The sequence below is a fragment of the Macaca fascicularis genome, chromosome 10 (assembly GCF_037993035.2).
Source record: "Macaca fascicularis isolate 582-1 chromosome 10, T2T-MFA8v1.1".
Taxonomy (NCBI): Eukaryota; Metazoa; Chordata; class Mammalia; order Primates; family Cercopithecidae; genus Macaca; species Macaca fascicularis.
Genome location: NC_088384.1, coordinates 69,117,375 through 69,140,656, shown reverse-complemented (window position 1 = coordinate 69,140,656; position 23,282 = coordinate 69,117,375). Strand labels below are relative to the sequence as shown.

The 23,282-nt window shown below is 41.1% G+C and overlaps 1 protein-coding gene across 4 annotated transcripts in view; it reads left to right on the top strand.

The window, feature by feature from the left end:
- The window catches only part of KAT14 (lysine acetyltransferase 14), a 46,327-nt gene that overhangs the window by 4,280 nt on the left and 18,765 nt on the right, over positions 1 to 23,282 (top strand). For 2 of the 4 annotated variants that reach the window (XR_012419108.1, XM_015457764.3), the window contains exons 3-6: positions 4,016 to 4,137; positions 13,446 to 13,627; positions 16,170 to 16,586; positions 16,724 to 17,292. Coding sequence is in view for 2 of the 4 variants with exons in the window: in XM_015457764.3 (XP_015313250.1) it covers positions 4,016 to 4,137; positions 13,446 to 13,627; positions 16,170 to 16,586; positions 16,724 to 17,292 (1,290 nt within the window). In the remaining 2 variants the exon portion in view is untranslated. Of the gene's footprint in view, positions 1 to 4,015; positions 4,138 to 13,445; positions 13,628 to 16,166; positions 16,587 to 16,723; positions 17,293 to 23,282 lie in introns of all 4 variants that reach the window. The other 2 variants (XR_012419107.1, XM_045362453.3) reach the window with 1 other exon arrangement.

Sequence of the window (23,282 nt, the reverse complement as noted above, 5' to 3'; positions counted from 1 at the left end):
ATTTATGTGTTTATCTATTTATTCAGCAAATTTATTATGAACGAGGTACTGTTCTAGGCCTGAGACTACTGTGGTGAACAAGACAGCTAAGGCCTCTGCCCCAAGACAGCTGACATTCTATACTTAATTTTGATAATAAACAGGTCAACAAGATAATTACCCACAGCACTTTTTACTTTGAAGGAAATAAATAGATTGATGAGAAAGATTTTAAATTACACCATTTTAGCCATTTATGGTGTTCCTTGTAAATTGTAGTTACCTTAGCAACATTAGTCTATTATCTTAATTATCAGTGCTTTATTAGGACATCTGATGAAATCTGTCAGTGTTGAATTAGGAAGCCTTTTCTTTGACTTGCCTGAAAAAAATGTAAGTAGAAAATGAAGAGAAGTTTGTATTGAGGATAGAGCCTTATGAATATTATAACTGGGACATTTTTCTCAAGTGTACATGGGATACTGTGTGTAGGCAAGATCTTATTAATAGATTATTGTGATACGTGCACGCAGGTAGATTTGTATTGTCCTGCAAGTGGTTTCTCATAAAAGCTATCTAATGGAAGAAGAGCAAATATATGTAATTTGTTATTTTCAAAAATGTGAGTTTTCTGTAGTGGGTCTTTTTAAAAGAAAAGCTGGCTTTTGCTTATTTTGCTCAGACTATGTAATATTGGCTCACTTTGCATATTTATTTACTTTTTTTAAATTTTTAAATCTTTTTGAGACACGGTCTTGCTCTGTTGCTCAGGCTGGAGTGTAGTGGCACGATCTCAGCTCACTACAACCTCCGCCTCCCAGATTCAAGCAGTCCTCCTGCCTCAGCCTGTCTAGTAGCTGGGATTACAGGCACGCGCCACTATGCCTGGCTAATTTTTTGTATTTTTAGTAGAGACAGGGTTTTGCCATGTTAGCCAGGCTGGTCTCGAACTCCTGACCTCAGGTGATCCACCCACCTCGGCCTCCCAAAGTGCTGGGATTACAGGTGTGAGCCACCGTGCCCGGCCACTTTGCATATTTAATTAGACTAACATAACTTGCAAATTATTTTTTCACTTCCAAAAGACATATGGATGGTGGATACTAACCTGGTAGGGTGAAGTGATAACTTAGGTTGCATATATCTGATTCTTAGCAAACAACTGACCAGTATTTCTAGTTGCATCTGAAAAAGCCCATCTCTTGTTGAAGACCTGAAAGAGAATCAGTTGGTCTTGAATAGACTCCATTGATGTAGCCACATTCTTAGTATATTGAAATGTGGGTTTTCTGTCTTTAAATCTTAAACTTTGAAAGATTTACCAAAGAAATATATAGAAATGCGTGTAACACAAACAGCATTGTGTTTGTATTATAAAATACTTAACAGTAAAGAGGTCTGATCTCCTGATTAAAAGGCCCCTTCCTGCCACGCTCCCTTTCTGTGTCCTTTCCTCCTCCTTGGTGACTCCTGTGAATAGCAGTTCCATACAGAGGAGAAACTTTATCAGACATTTGGGAAGAATAGGGAAGGTTTTACATTCTTTTCCTGGAGACTCATTCTTACGGCACAAGTAAGGATACCATGATCGATCTTTGCCCGTTATTTTTCTACTGTTCTTCAGCATATACTGAGTACCTGCCAGCTCTGAGCTAGGCCCTGTGGATACATTGGTCCACAAGATCAGCTTCATTACTGATGAGCTTGATCTGGTAGCATGAGAACGGAAAACTAAACTAGTTTTCCTTTTTTTTTTTTTTTTTTTGAGATGAAGTTTCACTCTTGTTGCCCAGGCTGGAGTGTAATGGCTCACTGCAACCTCTGCCTCCTGCATTCAAACGATTCTCCTGCCTCAGCCTCACGAGTAGCTGAAACTACAGGCATGCTCCACCATGCCCAGCTAATTTTTGTATTTTTAGTACAGACAGGGTTTCACCATGTTGGCCAGGCTGGTCTTGAACTCCTGACCTCAGGTGATTCACCCACCTCAGCCTCCCAAAGTGCTGGGATTACAGGTGTGAGCCACCATGCCTGGCCTGGGATTCATTCTTTTAGATCATAAATTCCAGGAGACGAGGAAAAACAGGTCCTTTGTATATTAGTTTATAGTTTTCCCAGTAAAGATTAAGTGATAATAGAAAAAGTTATTTTCAAGTAAATATGCAAACTTTAACTTTTTAAAGTCATAAAATGTCTCAATTATACAGAAAAGTCATAGAAATAAAATAACAGATACTTTATCACTGAGATTATCAGCAAATACATGTTTCTGAGATACTCTTCTGAGAGTGGGCAAAGCTTGTTCTATGATTTTCTTAAATTATTTATTGAGCAATAATTATTTTTTAAACTTGTGGTGAAATATGCATAACATATAGTTTACCATTTTTTAATGTACAGTTCAGTGGAATTAAGTACATTCACATTGCTGTGTAATCACCACCACCATCCACCTCCAGAATTTTTTTATCTTTACAAAATGAAAGTCCATGCCCATTAAACACTAACTTCTCATGAATATTGATTGCTTAAAGGAAGATGTTTGTTGGCTGGTGTAGACCAGATGCAGGTATAACTGGAAGACATTTAAAAAAATCTGTTCATGGGGTTAATTGTTTTTAGACTGTCTGCAAGTATTGCCAGTTTAAGAATGGGAGAATTTGAAACTTGGTTAGTGAAGAGTCAGAATTACTGGGCCCCTTTGAGTGGTGTAGATACAGGTCTTTCCGTAAGACTGTTGGGGATTTAATGCTGTGAATACAGATGTTGGGGGCGTTAACTGCAATTTACTACACTCCTTACAGATACAGGATGCTCTTTATAGAAATAAGGATTAGGCTGGATGCAGTGGCTCGCATCTGTAATTCCAGCACTTTGAGAGACTGAGGCAGGCGGATCACTTGAGGTCAGGAGTTCAAAACCCTGTCTCTACTGAAAATACAAAAATTAGCCAGGAATGATGGTGCAAATCTGAGATTCCAGTGCTCGGGAGGCTGAGGCAGGAAAATTGCTTGAACCCAGGAATCGGAGGTTGCAGTGAGCCGAGATCACACCATCACATTCCAGCCTAGGCATCACAGTGGGACTCCGTCTCAAAAAGACCAAACAAACAAACAGAAAAAAAATCTATATGAGTATATGAGTATAGATTCAAAGAAAAATGTCTGAAAGGATGGGATTATTTCTTGATGGTGGATTTCAAGTGATTTTTACTGCCTCCTTTGTTTGCTCTTTTCTATATTACTGAAGTATTTTACAATGAGCATATGTTATTTATATTTCTGGAAAATACTTCCCCATTTGGGGCCATGAATTCCTCATCTGTAAAATAAGAGTAGAGTAAATTAGATTAAGAGTTTACATCCTGAGCTGTGGGGGTGTCTTGGAGCCCTTCGAGAATGGGCTGAGTGGCTGGGCCTTTCAGTTGTCTGTTTCTCCTCTAATGCTGATTTCATTTGAAGGAGGGGTTTGACAGGTAAAAATGGCTGAGTCACCGAGTAGATGGCATGTAGCATTATTTTTAGTTCTGAGATTCTGAGAATCTTGTTTTTGCCCACTAAGAGCTTAGAAAAGTGTATACAAGGGTGATTTTCAAGATAGTTGATAAAGGGTAGTGCCATTGGTCAGAAAATGCTGGCTGGAGTAGGCACCTGAAGGCCTCCTGCTGTCAGAAGATAGCCTTTGATTTAGGACTGCACTGTGTAGGGTGCAGATCCTTGGGACAATGCCTGTTTATCAGCTGATTCAGGGGCAGCTCTGTTGTAGCCATCAGTTCAGCCACACAGCCCTGCATGTGTGGCACCTAAGGATTAGATGCTTAGTTCTGCACATAATTAAGTGGATTAGTGATATCTAACGAAAGTGAAAAAGGAAGTAAATTCTACCCTGGGAATATTCTAAGATACTGTCCTTCCTTTGTTCCCTTTGTTCCCCGCCATTCCTACTCAGAATATAAAACAGAAGAAACTTTTCCCTCCTCAAGATTAACATCCCTAACCGTGCTGTTCTCCCACCTCTTGTTTCAATTGTGTTTCAGGTCGTCATGTTGGCAATGTACAACTTGTCTCTAGAAGGAAGTGGACGTCAAGGTTATTTCAGGTGGAAAGAAGATATCTGTGCTTTTATTGAGAAACATTGGACTTTTTTACTAGGGAACAGGTAATGTGTTTTTAAAAAATCTTATACTTGAAGGAATATGTAAAGAATGAAGTATACAAGATTTGAGACTGCCTAACATAGCCTTGTTAGAGATTTATTTTAATTTTTTTGAGACAGAGTCTCCCTCTGTCACCCAGGCTGGAGTACAGTGGCGCGATCATAGCTCACTGCATCCTCAACCTCCTGGGCTCAAGTAATCCTCCTGCGTCAGCCTCCTGAGAAGCTGGGATTACAGGTATGCACCAACATGCCTGACTAGCTTATTTATTTATTTATTTATTTATTTATTTTTTGAGGAGCGTCTTGCTCTACCCCCGAGGCTGGAGTGCAGTGGCGTGATCTTGGCTCCCTGCAACCTCCACCTCCCGGGTTCAAGCGATTCTTCTGCCTTAGCCTCCTGAGTAGCTGGGATTACAGACACCTGCCACCATGCCTGGCTCATTTTTGTATTTTTAGTAGAGACGGGGTTTCACCATGTTGGCCAGGCTGTTCTTGAACTCCTGACTACAGGTGATCCGTCTGCCTCGGCCTCCCAAAGTGCTGGGATTACAGGCATGAGCCACTGCTCCCGGCCTTATTTTTTAATTTTTTTGTAGAGACAGGGGTCTCATGTTGTCTCAGGCTGGTCTCGAACTCCTGGGCTCAAACAGCTTTCCTGCCTCAGTCTTCCAGAGTGCTAGGATTATGGGTATGAGCCACTGTTCCTGACCTTGTTAGGTGTTTACTTGTGGCAATTACAAAGAATTTTTGAATTCCAAAGAATGTTTTTACTTTTTTAAGATTGAAAAAACAAAAAAGAAAACTTGGCCAGGCATGGTGGCTCACGCCTGTAATCCCAGCACTATGGGAGGCCGAGGCAGGTGGATCACCTCTAGTCAGGAGTTCAAGACCAGCCTGGCCAACATGGTGAAACCCCATCTCTACTGAAATACAAAAATTAGCTGGGCGTGGTGGCAGGCAACTATAATCCCAGCTACTCAGGAGGCTGAGGCAGGAGAATCGCTTGAACCCAGGAGGTGGAGGTTGCAGTGAGCCAAGATCGTTCCATTGCACTCCAGCCTGGGCAACAGAGTGAGACTCCATCTAAAAAAAAAAAAAAAAGAAAAAAAAAAGAAAGTGTTTATTTCAACTGAACATGACATTTTTTGAAGAAATTCTTAGAATGTTAGAAAATAAGAATTGTATTACATGAGACTCAAGAGTTGGATAAGTCAATATTTCACTTGAGGAGATAGGGTTATTACATTCTTTTAAGCTGTGTGTGGTGGGGCATGCCTGTTGTCCCAGCTACTCAGGAGACCAAGGTTGGAGGATCACTTGAGCCCAGGAGTTTGAGGCCAGCCTGGACAGTATAGTGAGACTCCCATCTCTTAAAAAGCACCAACCAGGCCAGGCCCGGTAGTTCATGCCTGTAATCCCAGCATTTTGGGAGGCTGAGGTGGGCGGATCACCTGAGGTCAGGAGTTTGAGACCAGCCTGGCCAACATGGTGAAACCCCATCTCTACTAAAAATACAAAAATTAGCTGGGCATGCTGGCAGGCCCGTAATCCCAGCTACTCGGGAGGCTGAGGCAGGAGAATCGCTTGAACCTGGGAGGCGGAGGTTGCAGTGAGCTGAGATGGTGCCACTTTACTCCAGCCTAGGTGACTGCGCGAGACTCCGTCTCAAACAAACAAGCAAATAAAAAAACCCAAAACACAGCAGTGCCTTCTAGGAAGACAAGAGAGGAAAAATAAGGCAATTACTGGCTGTATGTATTTAGGTTGCCCTTAGTTAATTTTTTTTTTTTTTTTGAGATGGAATCTCCCTCTGTCGCCCTGGCTGGAGTGCAGTGGCGCAATCTTGGCTCACTGCAATCTCTGCCTCCCGGGTTCATGCCATTCTGCTGCCTCAGCCTCCCGAGTAGCTGGGACTACAGGCGCCCAACACTATGCCCGGCTAATTTTTTGTATTTTTTGTAGAGACAGGATTTCACCATGTTAGCCAGGATGCTCTCGATCTCCTGACCTCGTGATCCGCCGCCTCAGCCTCCTAAAGTGTTGGGACTACAGGCGTGAGCCATCACGCCTGGTCGTTAATAGAGTTTTGTGTTACTAATATTTGTTTTGTTAACTCAGTAGACACTTTTTTATATGTTTGACTATTTTTCATAGTGCTTAGCAAAGTCTGGGAACATCTGTATATGGCTTGTTCATTAGTCACTGTGTTTACCATTGCACTTTGAGTTTGCTGCTGTGTGCTCACCTCAGTGGCTGCTTTGGTTCATTAGACTCGGGGATGCTGATGCACAGACCTTGCGACCATGTATTTTCACTAAAGGTCCACGTGGACCTGACAAGACTTTTATTGCTCTTGGGTACTTGTGAGTTTGCTACCACATTGGTGAATTTTTGTTTGAGATTCTGATTGTTAGTTGTTGTCTGAAGTCCTGTGTGAGATTCATGAATCTTACATAATGAGATTAGTTTAGACATGACAAAGTCTCTGACCGCTTCAGGTCAGGGCAGGGAGTTCATGCTTTTCCTCACTTGGGGCTCACTGCAGCCTCTGTTTCTTCCAACGCTGAGGAATCACAGCTTTGCTTGTGTTACTGAGATGCGGGAGGGCGGTCAGAAGGAGGGTGACCTTCTGCAGGCTGCTGTGAGAAAATGGAATAGACTCCCTACATTTTTACAAAAGGGGTTATTTTGGTTCTTGAGCTATTTAGTGGTGCTAAGAAAAGAATCGACACTATAACTGGTTCTTTCTCATAAGGAAAGGAAATCTGTTGTTTTAGTTTAATGATATAGCACTATTTATGGAACTTAATGCACCCCATTTATAAGGGATAAGAAAGGGAAAAAACTGATAAAATTGGATCTTGGAATGTTTTCATGATCTTCGAGTGCTGTTCTATTTAGAGGGTTATCTCCTGGAAGAAATTGGATTTAGATTGCCTGTTTTTAAGGATATTGCTGGAGTTTAACAGAATTTGTTTAGTTGCTTCATTTGTTCATTTCTAGAGCATGTTTTGAGAGGAATCAGCTGAGCCTTATTTCTTTTTAACATGCCAATGAAAGGCATTAATTACTCTCCAATTTCTGTGTAGTGTAACTGTTATCTAGTGTGTTGGCCATATTGGTATATCACCGGATTTATTAATTTGATCTTCCTATTTAAATCAAGTCACTTAAAAAATACATTAATTTTAAAAGAAACTTATCATCATGGTAAGTGGGAAACCTATATAAATTGTCATAAATAGAATGTAACAATAAAAAATAAAACTGCTGTTAAATTGTAGCTGGATCCCATGACGCATAATGGCAAGCCATGGCTTTCTTTTCCAGTCAGAAAGGGAGGCTACAAGTGTTAATGAGAATTTAAAGCAGTAAACGTCTCTTGATCTAACCAGAAGAAGCAAAAGAGAATTAGAAACCACTCTATGATTCTTGCCACCCGGTTTCATGCTACAGTGCTGCTCTTCACTTTGGGAACTCCACTTGAAACATCAGTGATTGGAAAATCCCTGAAGCCACTACCCCTGGGTAGTTACCACTTGCTCAGATATCTCTGTGTATGTTAACAAGATTACCATACCCCAGAGAAGCTGTTTATAAAGAGCATTTATGTTTAAGGTACACTTTTTTTCATAGCTACTAAAGATTTTCATTCTGCTATCCATAGGACATATTTTATTTATTTGTGTATTTACTTACTTACTTACTTATTTTTTTGAGACGGAGTCCTGCTCTGTCATCCAGGCTGGAGTGCAGTGGCGCGATCTCAGCTCACTGCAGCCTCCACCTCCCAGGTTCAAGCAATTCTCCCATCGCAGCCTGCGGAGACGGTACTACGGGCACACCCGACCATGCCCAACTAATTTTTGTATTTTTAGTAGGGACAGGGTTTCACCATATTGGTCAGGCTGGTCTTGAACTCCTCACTTTAGGTGATCCACCCGCCTGCCACCCAAAGTGCTGAGATTACAGGCATGAACCACTGTACCTGGCCAGGACATACTTTAAATTCTTAAAAATTGTAACCATTTCTTATTTGTCACAAGATCTAGGAGAATAGTATTCAGTGTAATGAAGTTCTAAATTTTCTTTCAGATATTTACAGGTTTTTCTTTTATGTCTTTAATATGTTATTAACGTTTAAATGTAGAAAGGTGTTTTTTTTTTAGTGCTAACCTAAATAATTTTCTGTACCATTGTAGAAACAAGTTAGAAAGTATATGAAAACTTAATTATTACTAAATAATTGCCTAATATTTGTTCATTTAATCTGCTTTTAGTCCTAGCCTTGAATTCTTCGAGAAGGTATAGTTTTGATTAGTGAAGAATAGCTTGAATATTTTCTTCTAGTACCATATTTTACTGATTTTAAGATACATAATTTTGCCAGGCGCGGTGGCTCAAGCCTGTAATCCCAGCACTTTGGGAGGCCGAGACGGGCGGATCACAAGGTCAGGAGATCGAGACCATCCTGGCGAACACGGTGAAACCCCGTCTCTACTAAAAAATACAAAAAACTAGCCGGGCGAGGTGGCGGGCGCCTGTAGTCCCAGCTACTCGGGAGGCTGAGGCAGGAGAATGGCGTGAACCCGGGAGGCGGAGCTTGCAGTGAGCTGAGATCCGGCCACTGCACTCCAGCCTGGGCGACAGAGCGAGACTCCGTCTCAAAAAAAAAAAAAAAAAAGATACATAATTTTGCAAATTTTGACATCTCTGACAGCTAGATACATCTTAAGGTTACTGATATGTCATAATTTAATTGGTAGTTAGCTCTTATTTGTACATAAAATGGTGTATCTTAAAGTTAATGGATCTTAGAATTGATGAAATATGATAGAACGCATTTGTAGTATCTATTCTTCAATCAACTTTATGAGGAGGATTCTGGGAAGGTGGCAGATATGAAGCATCCGCCGTCCTGCCTAGACAGCAGTTGCACTGGCAGTCAGACCGATGGAACTATTTTGGAACTCTAGAGTCTAATAAAGGCTTGCAGTTTCCAAGGGAAGGCATAGACAGTAGATTGTGGTTAATACCGGTCAATTTTAGTTCTTAATGCAGTAGCAGCTACCCATCCGCCTTCTCTAGCCACTAGGGAGAAAACTGTGTGTGTGTTCCTATAGTGGCTTACACACAGCTTGTAGCATCCAGGGTGGGCAAAAATAAGCCTGTTTTCCAAATATTGGGTATTTGTGCTCTGATCACTGATTGCTGCTTCTAATCATAGAGGGGCAAAGAGATGGCAGCCATTGTTTTAGCTCCCCCCATTGCAAAAATGGGTAAAGGAATTTAATAGACTTTCCTTCAAAGATATAAAAATGGCCAATGAACACATCAAAAGCTGCTCAACATCATTAATCATTAGGGAAACACAAATCAAATCTATTAACACGATACCACCTCACGCCTCTTAGGATGACAATTATCAAAAAAAAAAAAAAAAAAAAAAAACCCAGAAAATAACAACTGTGGGCGAGAATGTGGAGAAATGGGAACTCTTTTGCAGTGTTAGTGGGAATATAAAATTGTACAATCATTGTGGAAAACGGTGTGGTATTTCCTCAAATAGTTAAAAATATAATGATCATATGATCTGGCAATTTCACTTCTGGGTATATACTCAAAAGGATTGAAAGCAAGGTCTCAGAGATACTCATATCTCCATGTTTTTAGCAGCATTATTCACAATAACTGAGATGTGGAACCAACCCAAGTGTCCATCAGTAGATGAATGGATAAGTAAAATGTGGCATATAGACACAGTAGATATCATTCAGTCTTAAAAAGGAAGGACATTCTGGCACATGCTGCAATGTAGATGAACTCTGAGGACATTATGCTGTGTGAAACAAACCAATCACAAGAAAACATACTGTGTGATTCCACTTATCTGAGATACTTAGGGTAGTGAAAATCTCAGATACAGAAAGTAGAACGGTGGTTGTCAGCACTGGGTGGGGAGGGTGGAATTGGGAGTTGTTTAACGGTTGTAGAGTTTCAGTTTTGCCCTTTGAAAAGCGTTCTGAAGGTGGATGGTGGTGGTGATTGTGCCATATAAATGTACTTAATACCACTGAACTCTACTCTTAAAAATTAAGATAGTAAATGTTATGTATATTTTACCACAATAATAATTTTGGGGGAAAACTTTTTTTTTTTTTTTTTTTTTTAAGACAAAGTCTTACTCTCGTTGCCCTGACTGGAGTGCAGTGGCGCGATCTCGGCTCACTGCAACTTCCGCCTCCCAGGTTTAAGCGAATCTCTTGCCTCAGCCTCCTGAGTAGCTGGGATTACAGGTACACACCACCACGCCCGGCTAATTTTTGTATTTTTGGTAGAGATGGGGTTTCGCCATGTTGGCCAGGCTGGTCTTTTTTTTTTTTTTTTTTTTTTTGTTGAGACAGAGTCTCGCTTTGTCGCCCAGGCTGGGGTGCAGTGGCCAGATCTCAGCTCACTGCAAGCTCCGCCTCCCGGGTTTACGCCATTCTCCTGCCTCAGCCTCCCGAGTAGCTGGGACTACAGGCGCCCGCCACCTCGCCCGGCTAGTTTTTTGTATTTTTTAGTAGAGACGGGGTTTCACCGTGTTAGCCAGGATGGTCTGGATCTCCTGACCTCGTGATCCGCCCGTCTCGGCCTCCCAAAGTGCTGGGATTACAGGCTTGAGCCACCGCGCCCGGCCATTGGGGGAAAACTATTTAGGCCATTCATAAATACTGTGTTTATATATGTCCTGGCAATAAATTTATTCCATTTTATACAAATATTTTGTTATGTGTCTGTGCTGTGATTTAGCTGGCTCTATTAGTTTGCTAATGATGCTGTAACACAAACTGGATGGCTTAAACAACAGAAATGTATTCCAGTTCTAGAGGCTGGAAATCTGAAATCCAGGTGTTGATAGGGTTGGTTCCTTTTGAAGGCTGTGAGGGAGAGAATGTTCTATGCCTCTCCCTAGCTTCTGTGCCACAGGCCTTCCTTGGCTTGTAGATGACATTCTCCCTGTGTCTTCATGCATCTTCCCTCTCTACACATCTGTCTCTCTGTCCAAGTTTCCCCTTTGTATAAGGTCACCAGTCATATTGGATTAGTGTTCAACTTCATGACCTCCTGATCACTGTTTGCACGTAAGGTCACATTCACAAGTACTGGGACTTCAACATCTTTTGGGAGAACACAATTAAATCTGTAACACTGGACAATAACTTTATAAAGATTTATATTGTTTCCAGTTTTTGTGTGTTTAAGTTAGCCTTGTGGGGAATATTCTTGTATATATATCCTTTGTGTTTTTATGATTAGAAGTAGATTTGTGAGGTCAGAGGATACACACAATTTTGCTGTACATTATGAAAGTAACCTCCAGAAAGTATATGCCTGTTTGTAGTCCCACTGTCAATGTACAAGTACGCACCCATTTTCCACACACTAAATAACACATTGGTTTTTAAAATCTTTTGAGTCTGTCAATCTTTTTATTGTTTTTGTTTGAGATAGGATTTCATCCTGTCACCCAGGCTGGAGTGCTGTGGCACAGTCATGGCTCACTGCAGCCTTGACCCCCCAGGCACAAGTGATCCTCCCACCTCAGCCTCCCAAGTAGCTGGGACCACAGGCACGTGCCATCACACCCAGCTAATTTTTGGGTTTTTTTTGTAGAAATGAGGTCTGTTTGCCAAACTTTTGTTTATTTATTGCAGTGAAAACAGTGAAAATTTACCATCTTAACCAGTTCTAAGTGTACAGTTCAGTAGTGTTAAGTATATTCACATATTTGAATATAGATTCACAGATGGCCAGAACTCTTCTCAGCTTGCAGATCTGAAACTCTATCCCTATTAAATAACTCTCCATTCTCCCCTCCCTACAGCTCTAGGTAGTCACCTTTCTACTTTCTGTTTCTATGACTTTGACTACTCTAAATACTTCATATATGCAGAACCATACAGTGTTTGTCTTTTTGGGACTGGCTTATTTCACTTAGCATAATGTCCTCAAGGGTTATCCACATTGCAGCATATGACAGGATTTCCTTTATTTTTAAGACTGAATAATATTCTATTGTATGTGTTTATGTTACATTTTGTATTAGGGTTTGGAAAGATTAGAAAAAGAGAAGAATGTAGGATAGGTACTTTGGGACCAAAAGGTTGGGGGTTTCATTCTCTCCATCTCAGACAGTGCTTTTTTTGAGACCAAGTTTTGTTCTTGTTGCCCAGGCTGGAGTGCAGTGGCACAGTCTTGGCTCACTGCAACCTCCGCCTCTCAGGTTCAAAGATTCTCCTGCCTCACCCTCCCAAGTAGCTGGAATTACAGGCGTGTGCCATAACACCTGGCTAATTTTGTATTTTTACTAGAGACGGGGTTTCACCATGTCAGCCAAGCTGGTCTCGAACTCCTGACCTCAGGTGATCCACCCGCCTTGGCCTCCCAAAGTGCTGGGATTACAGGCGTGAGCTACCATGCCCGGCCTCAGATAGTGCTTATGCCTACTGTATCTTAGCTTATTTATTTTCTGTGTTTTCTATTAATAATACATCGCTGTTCCTCAGAATGCTTTTCCTTTGCCTTCCCAGCATTATCTTCAAACTGTTAGACTGGTCTTCTTGTGAAAGACTGTCTTTGAGGATTTTTGGCATTCGATTTATGTTTTCAAGGTGGAAATAGAACAGTTGCCTTAAAAGAATTTTCAACAGGGAACCCCAAATAGTTGACATTTTGTACATTTTGGTTATTTTGTCGTGCAGTAGGTGCTTGTGGAACATGCCACATAGTTTTGTTACCACTCTAGTGCTTCAAGGCAGATAGGATCAGATTGAGAAATGTGTGCGACTTCTCGGGTAAAATCAGCTGTTCACTGGAGCCAGTGATTAACTTCTATCACAAAATGCCCAGGCTTGGAGTTACACTTTTTGTATGGTTTATTCTTGGGAGCTGTGCTTAATTCACATAAAAAAGCAACTTAATTAAAATTAGCCTGTAGAATTCCATAATCGTGATGATTGTGATGAGAAGTATTTTACATGCTTTGTTTGAATTATTTCGTTTAATCCTCCTAGCAACCCTGTGAGGTAAGTTCTATTATCCTGGTTTTACAGATGAACAAACCGAGGGTGCTAGAAGTTGGTAGTGCCAGGGTTTGAAGCAGGTGGACTCCAGAGCCTCTCTCCTGCCTCTCGTGCTCTGCTCCTTCAGTAGCTGGAGGTGCCATTGCATGTTGCAGGCCGGGAGTCACAGTATACACAGACTGTCTTTTCTGTATAATGAGCAAATTGAAGTGCCAATCATTTTCAAATTCTTGGACTCTTTAGGAAAAAGACGTCCACCTGGTGGAGCACCGTGGCAGGTTGCCTCAGCGTGGGAAGTCCCATGTACTTCCGTTCAGGTGCTCAGGAATTTGGAGAGCCGGGATGGTGGAAACTTGTTCATAACAAGCCCCCAACGATGAAACCTGAAGGAGAGAAGTTGTCTGCCTCTACTTTGAAAATAAAAGGTACTGTTGTGAGAACAGTACAAAAGATGCTAGTCAGACCAGAGCCAAGCGGGTGTGAGTCCAGGAGACACTCCTGCTTCCACTGGGCATGGCTTGCAGGCCTCTCTGGAACTACTCTGCTTAATACTTCTGTGATGATACTTGTGTGTGTGCTAGAAATAAATGCCACATAAAAACATTTTATCACTTCCTAATCAAGCTGTCATTTCTATAAATTTCCCAGGGTATCTGAAAGGTTCAATGTTTTCCATCTGGTTTTTGTTTTTAAACTTCTCACAAAGGTGAAAAGATGTTTTAAAATTCCCTTAATAAATAACATGATGAATTCCCATGTACCTTCCACCTCACTTTGACATTAACTCCTGACAGTCTCATTTTATCTAAATCCTCAATACTTTCCCCCAACCTTCCCCATTCTTACTATTGAATTATATAGAAACAAATCCCAGGAATCAACATTTCATTTCTAAATATCTTAGACTATCTCTAAGAGATCAGGATTCTTTCCTTTTTGCAGCCTGACCATAATGCCATTTTCATATTTAAAAAGATGTTAAGAGTAACTTCTTACTATCACATATTGATCTGGTTTTATGATCTAAAAAGTTTTTAATGAGCTTTTAAATTTTTATATTTATTTGTTTGCTTGTTTGTTTATTTATTTATTTGAGATAGAGTCTCACTCTGTCACCCAGGCTGGAGTGCAGTGGTGCAGTCTTGGCGCACTGTAACCTCTCCCTCTTAGGTTCAAATGATTTTCGTGCCTTAGCTTCCCAAATAACATGCCACCATGCCCAGCTAATTTTTTTAAAATTTTTATTAGAGACGTCTTTTGCCATGTTGGCCAGGTTGGTCTCGAACTCCTGACCTCAGGCTATCCACCTGCCTTGACTTCACAAAGTGCTGGGATTACAGGGTGAGCCACCGGACCAGACTGATGAGCTTTAATATAATTGGGAAGAAAATCAAATAGTACTTAAGGGTGTAAAGTATGAAAGTCCCTCCTGCCTATTGCCTGCAATTTCATTTCCCAGAGTAACCACTGTTGTCTTTTGTGAATACTTTCAGAAATGATCTCTGCAGATTTAAGCATTTTCTTACTTTTTAAAAAAAGTAAAATGGACTCATACTATATGAGTTTTCCATTTTTGCCACACTTACCAGTATGTCTTGGACATCTTTCCGTGACAGTACATGTAGATTTACCCTATTTTATTTCATTACATCCATTATATAATTATGTGATAATTTGTTAAACCATTCTCCTGTTGATGGACATCTTGGTTGTTTCTACCTTTTTGTTGTTTTATTTATTTATTTTTTAATTAAAACATTTAAAAAAAATAATAGAGATAGGGTCTCACTATGTTTCCTGGGCTGGTCTTGAACTGTCGGGCTCAAGTGATCCTCTGGCCTCTGCCTCCAAAAATGTTGGGATTACAGGCGTGAGCCATCACGCCTGACCTTTTGTTACTTTAAACAGTGCTACAATTCTACAAATTTGTGTACATGTGAAAATGTGATAAATTCCTGGAAACAGAGTTCCTACATCAAAGGGCATATTCATTCAAAATTTTAATCAGGATTGCCAAATTATCCTCCAAGAAACTGTAATAAGGCCGGGCGTGGTGGCTCATGCCTGTAATCCCAGTACTTTGGGGGGCCGAGGTGGGTGGATCATCTGAGGTCAGGAGTTCAAGACCAGCCTGGCCAACATGATGAAAGCCCATCTGTACAGAAATACAAAAATGAGCCGGGTGTGGTGGTGCATGCCTGTAATCCCAGCTTCTCAGGAGGCTGAGGCAGGAGAATTGCTTGAACCCGGGAGGCAGAGGTTGCAGTGAGCCGAGATCACACCACTACATTCCAGCCTGGGCAACAGAGCAAGACCCTGTCCCCCCAAAAAAAAGTGCCCATTGAAATGCCCATAAAAATGCCCATTTCCCCATACATTTACTGAGCTTTATCAAACTTTTTTTTTGGCTCACTGCAGCCACCACCTCCTGGGCTCAAGATCTGTCCACCTAAGCCTCCCAAAGTGCTGGGATTAAGAGGCGTGCACCACCACGCCTGGCTAAACTTTTAATGTTTACCAGTTCCAGTAGGTGAAAGACAGTATTTATTTGTTTAAATTTGCAGTATAACTTCTTTTTTCTCAAGAGATATCTAAGTCTTTTTTAGTTAGGGCATTCATTGAACATTTCTCTTTCTTGAACATGATACTATGCATAATGATAAATTAGCAAAGGAAACTAAAGTTGAGTAGTTATTTTAAAATTTAGGTATGGGTTGAGCAATCCAAATCTGAAAATCCAAAATCAAAAACACTCCAAAATCTGAAACTTTTTGAGCACCGACATAATGTTAAAAGGAAATGCTCATTTGGAGCATTTCAGATTTTGGATTTCTGGGTTTGGGATACTCAGGCAGTAAGTATAATGCAAATATTCAAAAATCTGAAAACATCTGAAATCCAAAACATGCTTGTGCCCAAGCATTTCAGATGAGGGATACTCAGCCTGTATTTATTCTTTCCTAGCAGCCTCAAAACCAACTTTAGATCCCATCATTACTGTTGAGGGACTTAGAAAACGAGCAAGTCGGAATCCTGTGGAATCTGCCATGGAATTAAAAGAGAAAAGGTCTCGAACTCAGGAAGCAAAAGACATTAGAAGAGCCCAGAAGGAGGCCGCTGGCTTTCTTGACAGGAGCACGTCTTCTACCCCTGTAAAATTCATAAGCCGAGGCCGCAGGCCAGATGTGATTCTGGAAAAAGGCGAAGTGATTGACTTTTCCTCCTTGAGCTCCTCTGACCGTACCCCACTGACAAGCCCATCTCCTTCTCCTTCTCTGGATTTCTCTGCTCCCGGGACACCTGCCTCTCATTCTGCCACGCCTAGCTTGCTTTCAGAAGCAGATCTGATTCCAGATGTGATGCCCCCACAAGCCTTGTTTCATGGTAAGACTTTGGTTGCTTTGGTCTTTTATTTTGGGTATGGGCCGTGGTATAAATATACAAGTTTTCACCCTGTGGGCTGTGTGCTCTGCATTTCTTCCTTCCCGTGCCTTGATGACACTGTTTTGTACTCTGCACAGATGATGATGAGATGGAAGGCGATGGAGTCATAGACCCAGGGATGGAGTATGTCCCACCCCCTGCTGGGTCAGTAGCTTCTGGGCCAGTGGTTGGGGGCAGAAAGAAGGTCAGAGGCCCTGAACAGATAAAGCAGGAGGTAGAGAGTGAGGAGGAAAAACCTGACAGGATGGATATTGACAGTGAAGACACAGATTCAAACATGTCTTTGCAAACAAGGGCTAGAGAAAAGAGGAAGCCTCAGCTGGAGAAGGACACAAAGCCGAAAGAGCCCAAGTATACTCCCGTGAGCATCTACGAGGAAAAGCTCCTGCTCAAGAGGCTGGAAGCTTGTCCCGGTGCTGTTGCCATGACTCCGGAAGCTCGGAGACTGAAGCGCAAACTGATTGTCAGACAAGCAAAAAGAGATAGGGGATTACCACTTTTTGACTTGGATCAAGTTGTTAATGCTGCTCTTCTGTTGGTTGATGGGATTTATGGAGCCAAAGAAGGAGGAGTTTCCAGACTTCCAGCTGGACAAGCCACGTACAGAACTACCTGTCAGGACTTCAGAATCCTTGACCGATACCAGGTGAATGCAAGCACTTGCTGTAAAGCTGGTGGGGGCAGGAGTGGAGGTGGGGCAGGGAGCACCAGGCATTGGACACGGTTATGCTGTGACCTTTTAAATCCTGAGTAATTTGGGAAGAGAAAAGTAAAGTGCGAGGGAAAAAAATACAAAAGTCGCTGGGCTTTATATTTCAGAATTGTTCATTATAAGTACACTTGAATACATTTGAGTTTTTCTTTTCCTTTGGGCATTCAAACATAACCTATAAGTTTGGTTCATCTGTCTGTCTCTCTCTCTGAGGATAGCTATACATGACTTGTGTCATAGCTTTGACAAATTTGTTGAGACCCTGACGGTGTCTCAGATGCTGTGCTGCACAGGATCTGAAGGTGTGTAGACATCTGTGTAGGACAACATGAAGAAATAGCAGCTAAGGGATCAGTGTGGTAGCAGTGTTGCTCAAAGGATGGTCAGTGGAACCCAAGTTTTGTGGATGCTTCTGGGAACAATTAATTCTACTTAGAACTACCTGCATATACTCTCGCACTGGGAGGAACAAGAGGCCTTATTTCCCTATATCTTTGCTAGCACTCAACACCAACCAGCCTTTACGTTTTGCTAATTGGCTGGCTGTAAAGTGAAATCTTGTTTTTTATTTACATTTCTTTGGTTACAGGTGAGGCTAAATTTCCTGGTTGTTTCTTTGTCTGTGAATTGCCTGTTTGGAGTTTGCACGTTTTTCTCTCTTATTCTCTGGAAGCTAGTGGGATCTGCTCTTCATTGCTGGTGTTCTGGTATTATTCAGTGATGTGCCATATGTAGGGCTTATGTAGGGCTTATGCTGGACATGTGGTGTGTGGGCCCTTTCAATTTGAAACTTTCTTTCCTGAGTATGGAAAAGTCTTGATTTCCTATCTTCTATTTTTTCTGTTCTCTCATTTTAGAACTCCCCATTATTTGGATATTGGACCCTGTAGATAAAAAGTTGACAAACTTTGTCTGTGAAGAAATAAGTATTTCTGCCAGATAGTAATTACTTTAGGCTTTGCCGGCCACAAAATCTCATTCGCAACTCCTCAACTCTGCTGTTGTGATTGGAGAGCTATAGTGAATGACTGTGGCTGTGTTCCAGTAAAACTTTACTAAAATGGGCAGTGGGCTGGATTTAGCCTGTGGGCTGCAGTCTACCAAGATTCCTACTCCAGATAGATCCTCTCTTCTTTTTTCTCCTAATTCCCATCTTTCCTGGGAAGCACAGTATTAACTGGCCAAGTGGGGAGAGCCCAGGAGCCCATCAAACTGACTCTCCCTGTATTCGGTACAGTGCTCCCACCCTTGGCTTCCTGTGTCCAGGATCTCCCTCTTGAGCCTCTCCAGTCTTCTGCCTGTGGAGAGAAAGATCATTTCCTAGATGTGGGCAGTATAATTACTATAGGGGTATAATTGGAGGCTTTAACCTCCTAAAGAACCTCTTAATCATAGTCATACCCCCAGGCTCTAAGCCTGGTGCCTTGGATGACTGCACTTCCTTGAGGCTGTGTTTTGTAAATCACCCTGCTTAGCTTCACCACTGGCTTAGGCATTGACTTCCTTTGGTTGTTAAGTCATTTGCTGCTTGTTCATATGCTTTTGTTAGTCATCTATTCACTTGTTCTTTTTTTTTTTTTTTGAGACATGGTCTCCCTCTGTCACCCAGATTGTAATGTAGCAGCACAACCACAGCTCATTGCAGCCCCAAACTCCAGGCTCAAGCAGTTCTTCCACCTCAGCTTCCCAAGTAGCTGGTATTATAGGCACACATTCCCACACTCAGCTAATTTTATTTTTATTTTTATTTTTAGTAGAGACAGGGTCTTACCATCTTGCCCAGACTGGTCTCGAACTCCTGGGCTCAGGTGATCGCCTCAACCTCCCAAAGTGCTGGGATTACAGGCATGAGCCACTGTGCCTGGCCAATATTCACCTGTTCTTTGTTCTTGTGGGCCTGTTTCGTGCCTATACTTAATTTTTTAAATTGTTTAAGATGTGTCATACAGATAGAAGGTGGCATAGAAATATGGGATAGTTTAGATATTAATAAAATAAATGCCCATGTATTCATCTTCTGGATAAAGAGTGTTGTAAACACCTTAGAAGTCTTCTGTGTACTTTCTCTTCCCCTGAGAGGAAGCCACTTTGACTTATAGTGTTAATTATTCATTTGCTTTTTAAATGTGTATGTCTCTAAAAGATATACTTTTAGTTTAAAAAAATACTGAGTAGCAAGCACAAATCTAGCTGTGTAAGGAAATTGCCACTATTCGATGAAGTTTCCTGGAGAAGATCAGCTAAATAGTCATTCTGGGTCATTGTTGTGGACTGAATTGTGTCTTCCTAAAGGATATGTTGAAGTCCCAACCCTGGGGTACCTATGAATGCAACCTTATCTGGAAATAGGCCCTTTGCAGATATAATTAGCCAAGACCACCAAGGATTGTTGGCAGCACCAGGAGCTAAGAGAAAGGCACGGAACAAATTCTCCCCTAGTGCATAGCCAGGAGAGCATAGCCCTGCCCACACTGTGACTTCTGACATTTGGCCGCTGGAACTGTGAGACAATAAATTCCTGTTGTTTTAAGCCACCCAGTTTGTGGTGCTTTGTTCCTATAGCCCCAGGAAACTAATACAGAGATGTTCTGGCTTCAGCTTCCATGAACGCCTTCTGGGGAAGTCACTGGCCAAGGTCACTAGGGAGTCCTGGGAAACATGATGCATAGTGTATGCACTTTGCTGTGATGTATACCAGAGATACGGCAGAAATCTGGGCAGAGGAAGTGGGATCCTGTGTATTTCCTGCCTGAGCTGACAGCTTTCTTCCAGCTTGCAGAAGGTCAAAGCAGTTATTTGGGGAGTGAGCGTCATCAGCTTGTCCTTGGAGTGGGCATGGTGGTGTACAGGAGGCTCACCCGTACGTGGTGAAGACAAGCTGAGCATAGATAAGATTTCTGGGCCACGATGCTGTAGGGTTAAAAGATGGTCAGTGGCAGCAAGGACTTAAGTATGATAGCCTCAGTATGTATTAGAAATACCAAAATTGTTAGAAATAGATAATCGGTGCTGCGAAGAAAAGTCAGCACAGAGACAAAAGATCTCTCAGCAAAGCCATCTTTACTTTCTGTAGAAAGGGTGCTCAATCGCAGATAGAACAAAAGCAAGAGCACACTTGAACAAAGGAAAAGCAGACATATTTATCCCTTAACGCATTTAGGTCGTCCTTACTGCTGTGTCCTGCATCCATTGGCTGGAGCGGGACCTCACAATCTTAAACTGATACCTGATTTGCTAATAGCCTAAAACTTTCCTAAATAGGTAAGTGCAGAGAAGAACAAAGAAGTTGCTTACAAAAGGTTTAAGGAAGCAATAACATTTCCAAATAAGGAAGGGACATGGATTGTGGAACGTGCTGGTGAGCATGTCCGGTGGTTAAATAGGATAGGTCTTAACAAAGAGTTATTAGCACAAGGCAAGGAGGCTTGAAGAAAGCTAGTCTTTAAAAGAAACTATTATTTCTAACACTTAGGATTTATTCTTGAACAAGAAGGAAAACTTTGAAGAGGAAACTTTCTACATTCTACAGTATGTCTGCCCATGGGTCATACTTGTTCACCGTTTGTTGTGAAACTCAGCAGGGGTGCTGGGATTTCCCCTCACTAGAGATTCTTTTGCCATCCTCTGTATTTGATCTCCTGTTTCCTGTGGCCCATCATTACCTTGTTATAGGTTTATTCCCTTGTTCTTAATGGCTTCCAGAGAAAAGCTGCATGGGAAGTAGAATTTGAGACCTACATACTGAAAAGACCCTGGCTAAATGAGGTTGAACGGGGAATTCCATACACAGCCACATTGTCTAGGTGAGACCTCTGTTGAGGACCACTGCACTTCCTTTAGGTCTTTCCTTTGAATCTAGTCAAAGTCCCGGGGAAGAATCTTCTGGGCTCGGGATGCTGGTTGCCAAGTCGGGGAAGACGGACCTTAGCATTCAGCTTGTCAGGTACTCACACCTCCGCCCTCCATCTGGAGCCCCTGTTAGGCCTTCTCTAGAGATCAGACCTCCTGGCTTCTGGGGGAGGGCGGCCACCCGGCAAGAGGGAGTAGAGGGATCTGGGGATTATACTGCTTTCCACATGGCGTTTGCCTGCTCCTTATTTATTCTGTTGTCCCATTTGGTCCCAGTTCCAGAGGAATCTGCTGCTGCCGCCTAGATTTTAGCAGGTTCTGCAGTATAGATTGGGTTAGTTCTCATTTAACTTACTCAAAGCCACTTCAGGATTTTGGTGTTAAATCAGTTACTATTTGTCCATCTGCTTACCAGTTACTGTTGTAATTAAGTCAGCTTCTGTAGTTTCAGTGGGATTTTGGGAAGTAGTAAAGCTTTATATGCTTGTGTTTTAACCTGGTCTTAACTTGGAATTTTAGTATAAATTTTAATGTATTTACACAGGGGGTGGCTATAAATGCATTTATTCAATCTATACTCTTGTTTTATATTTATTCTTTGAATATATTCGTAGCTATGAATTTCTCAATAAGTGCTGCTTTAGCTGTGATTCTTGACTTTTGAAATAATGTTATTTTATTTCCAATCAGTACTTGGCATTTTGTAATTTTTCTCATTATTTCCTCTTTAACCCAAAGGTTATTTAGTTCTGTTTTTTAGTTTTCAGATACATGAGAATTTTAAGCTATGTTTTGGTAATTGATTTGATTTGTAATGTTGTATTATGATCAGAGAAAATAGTCTATGTGATGTTGATTCTGTACCATAAAGAAAGTTATACATTCTATTTTTATTCTTTTTACAGGTCCTAACTTAAGATACATTTATTTTTCCTTATTCTTTTTTTTAATATCATGTGGTTGTCCCCTTAAACAAAAAAGTACATTTTCATGCATTCATCTCTTTTTTCTTTTGTGTTGCTTACTTAAATGACATAAATCTTTACTAAATTATTCACTCATCCCATTGTTTCTTTCTAGATTAATTTCTTGCTGGACTGCTTTCTGTAACAGTTCTTTAAAAATATGGGCTTTTTGAGGTTAATTTTGAAAACTTACATGACTAAGAATATCTTCATTTCACTTTTTAATTTAAATGATAGCAGTCATATAAAATTGTTACTTTGTTTTTTCCATTGATATTTTGAAATTATGACTTCATTATCATCTTACATACAGTGTCACTCCTAAGAACTCTGGTATTGATAAGAAATAGACATTTTTGACTGGGCACAGTGGCTCATGCCTGTAATCCCAGCACTTTGGGAGGCCGAGGCAGGCAGATCACTTGAGGCCAGGAATTTGAAACCAGCCTGGACAACATGGTGAAACCCTGTCTCTACTAAAAATAAAAAAATTAGCCAGGCCTGGTGGTGCATGTGTATCATCGCAGCTGCTTGGGAGGCTGAGGCTTGAGAATCATTTGAACCAGGGAGGCAAAGGTTGCAGTGAGCCGAGATCATGCCACTGTAGTCCAGCCTGGGTGATTGGGCGAGACTCTCTCTCAAAAAAAAATTTTTTTTTTGTTTCTTATCAATTAAGTGGACTCCTTGTTTTATTCTCCCATCTCCTAAAACTTTAAAATTTTTCTCTTTGTTTTTGATCTTTAATTAGTGCATGTTAAGTGTCTTTTATTTTCTCTTTTTAAAGCTTTATACTCTTTTTTCTATTTTTTTATTTTCCAGCACATCCAAAACACAGAAATTGTGTTTGTTCTCATTTGTCTTACTTGACAACTCTGTTTTTTTGGTCAGAGGTATTTTATATGCTTCTTGGCATTTATCCTGCTTGGTGTTTGCTGAGCTTCCTGAATGTGTGGTTTGGTGTCTGACATTAAATTGGGGATATTCTCAGTCATTATCGCTTCAAATATTTCTTCTATTCCTTTCTGTCTTCTAGTATTCCCATTGTGTGTTTATTACACCTTTCGTAATTTTCCACAGTTCTCGGATAGTCTGTTTTGTTCTTTTTTTTTT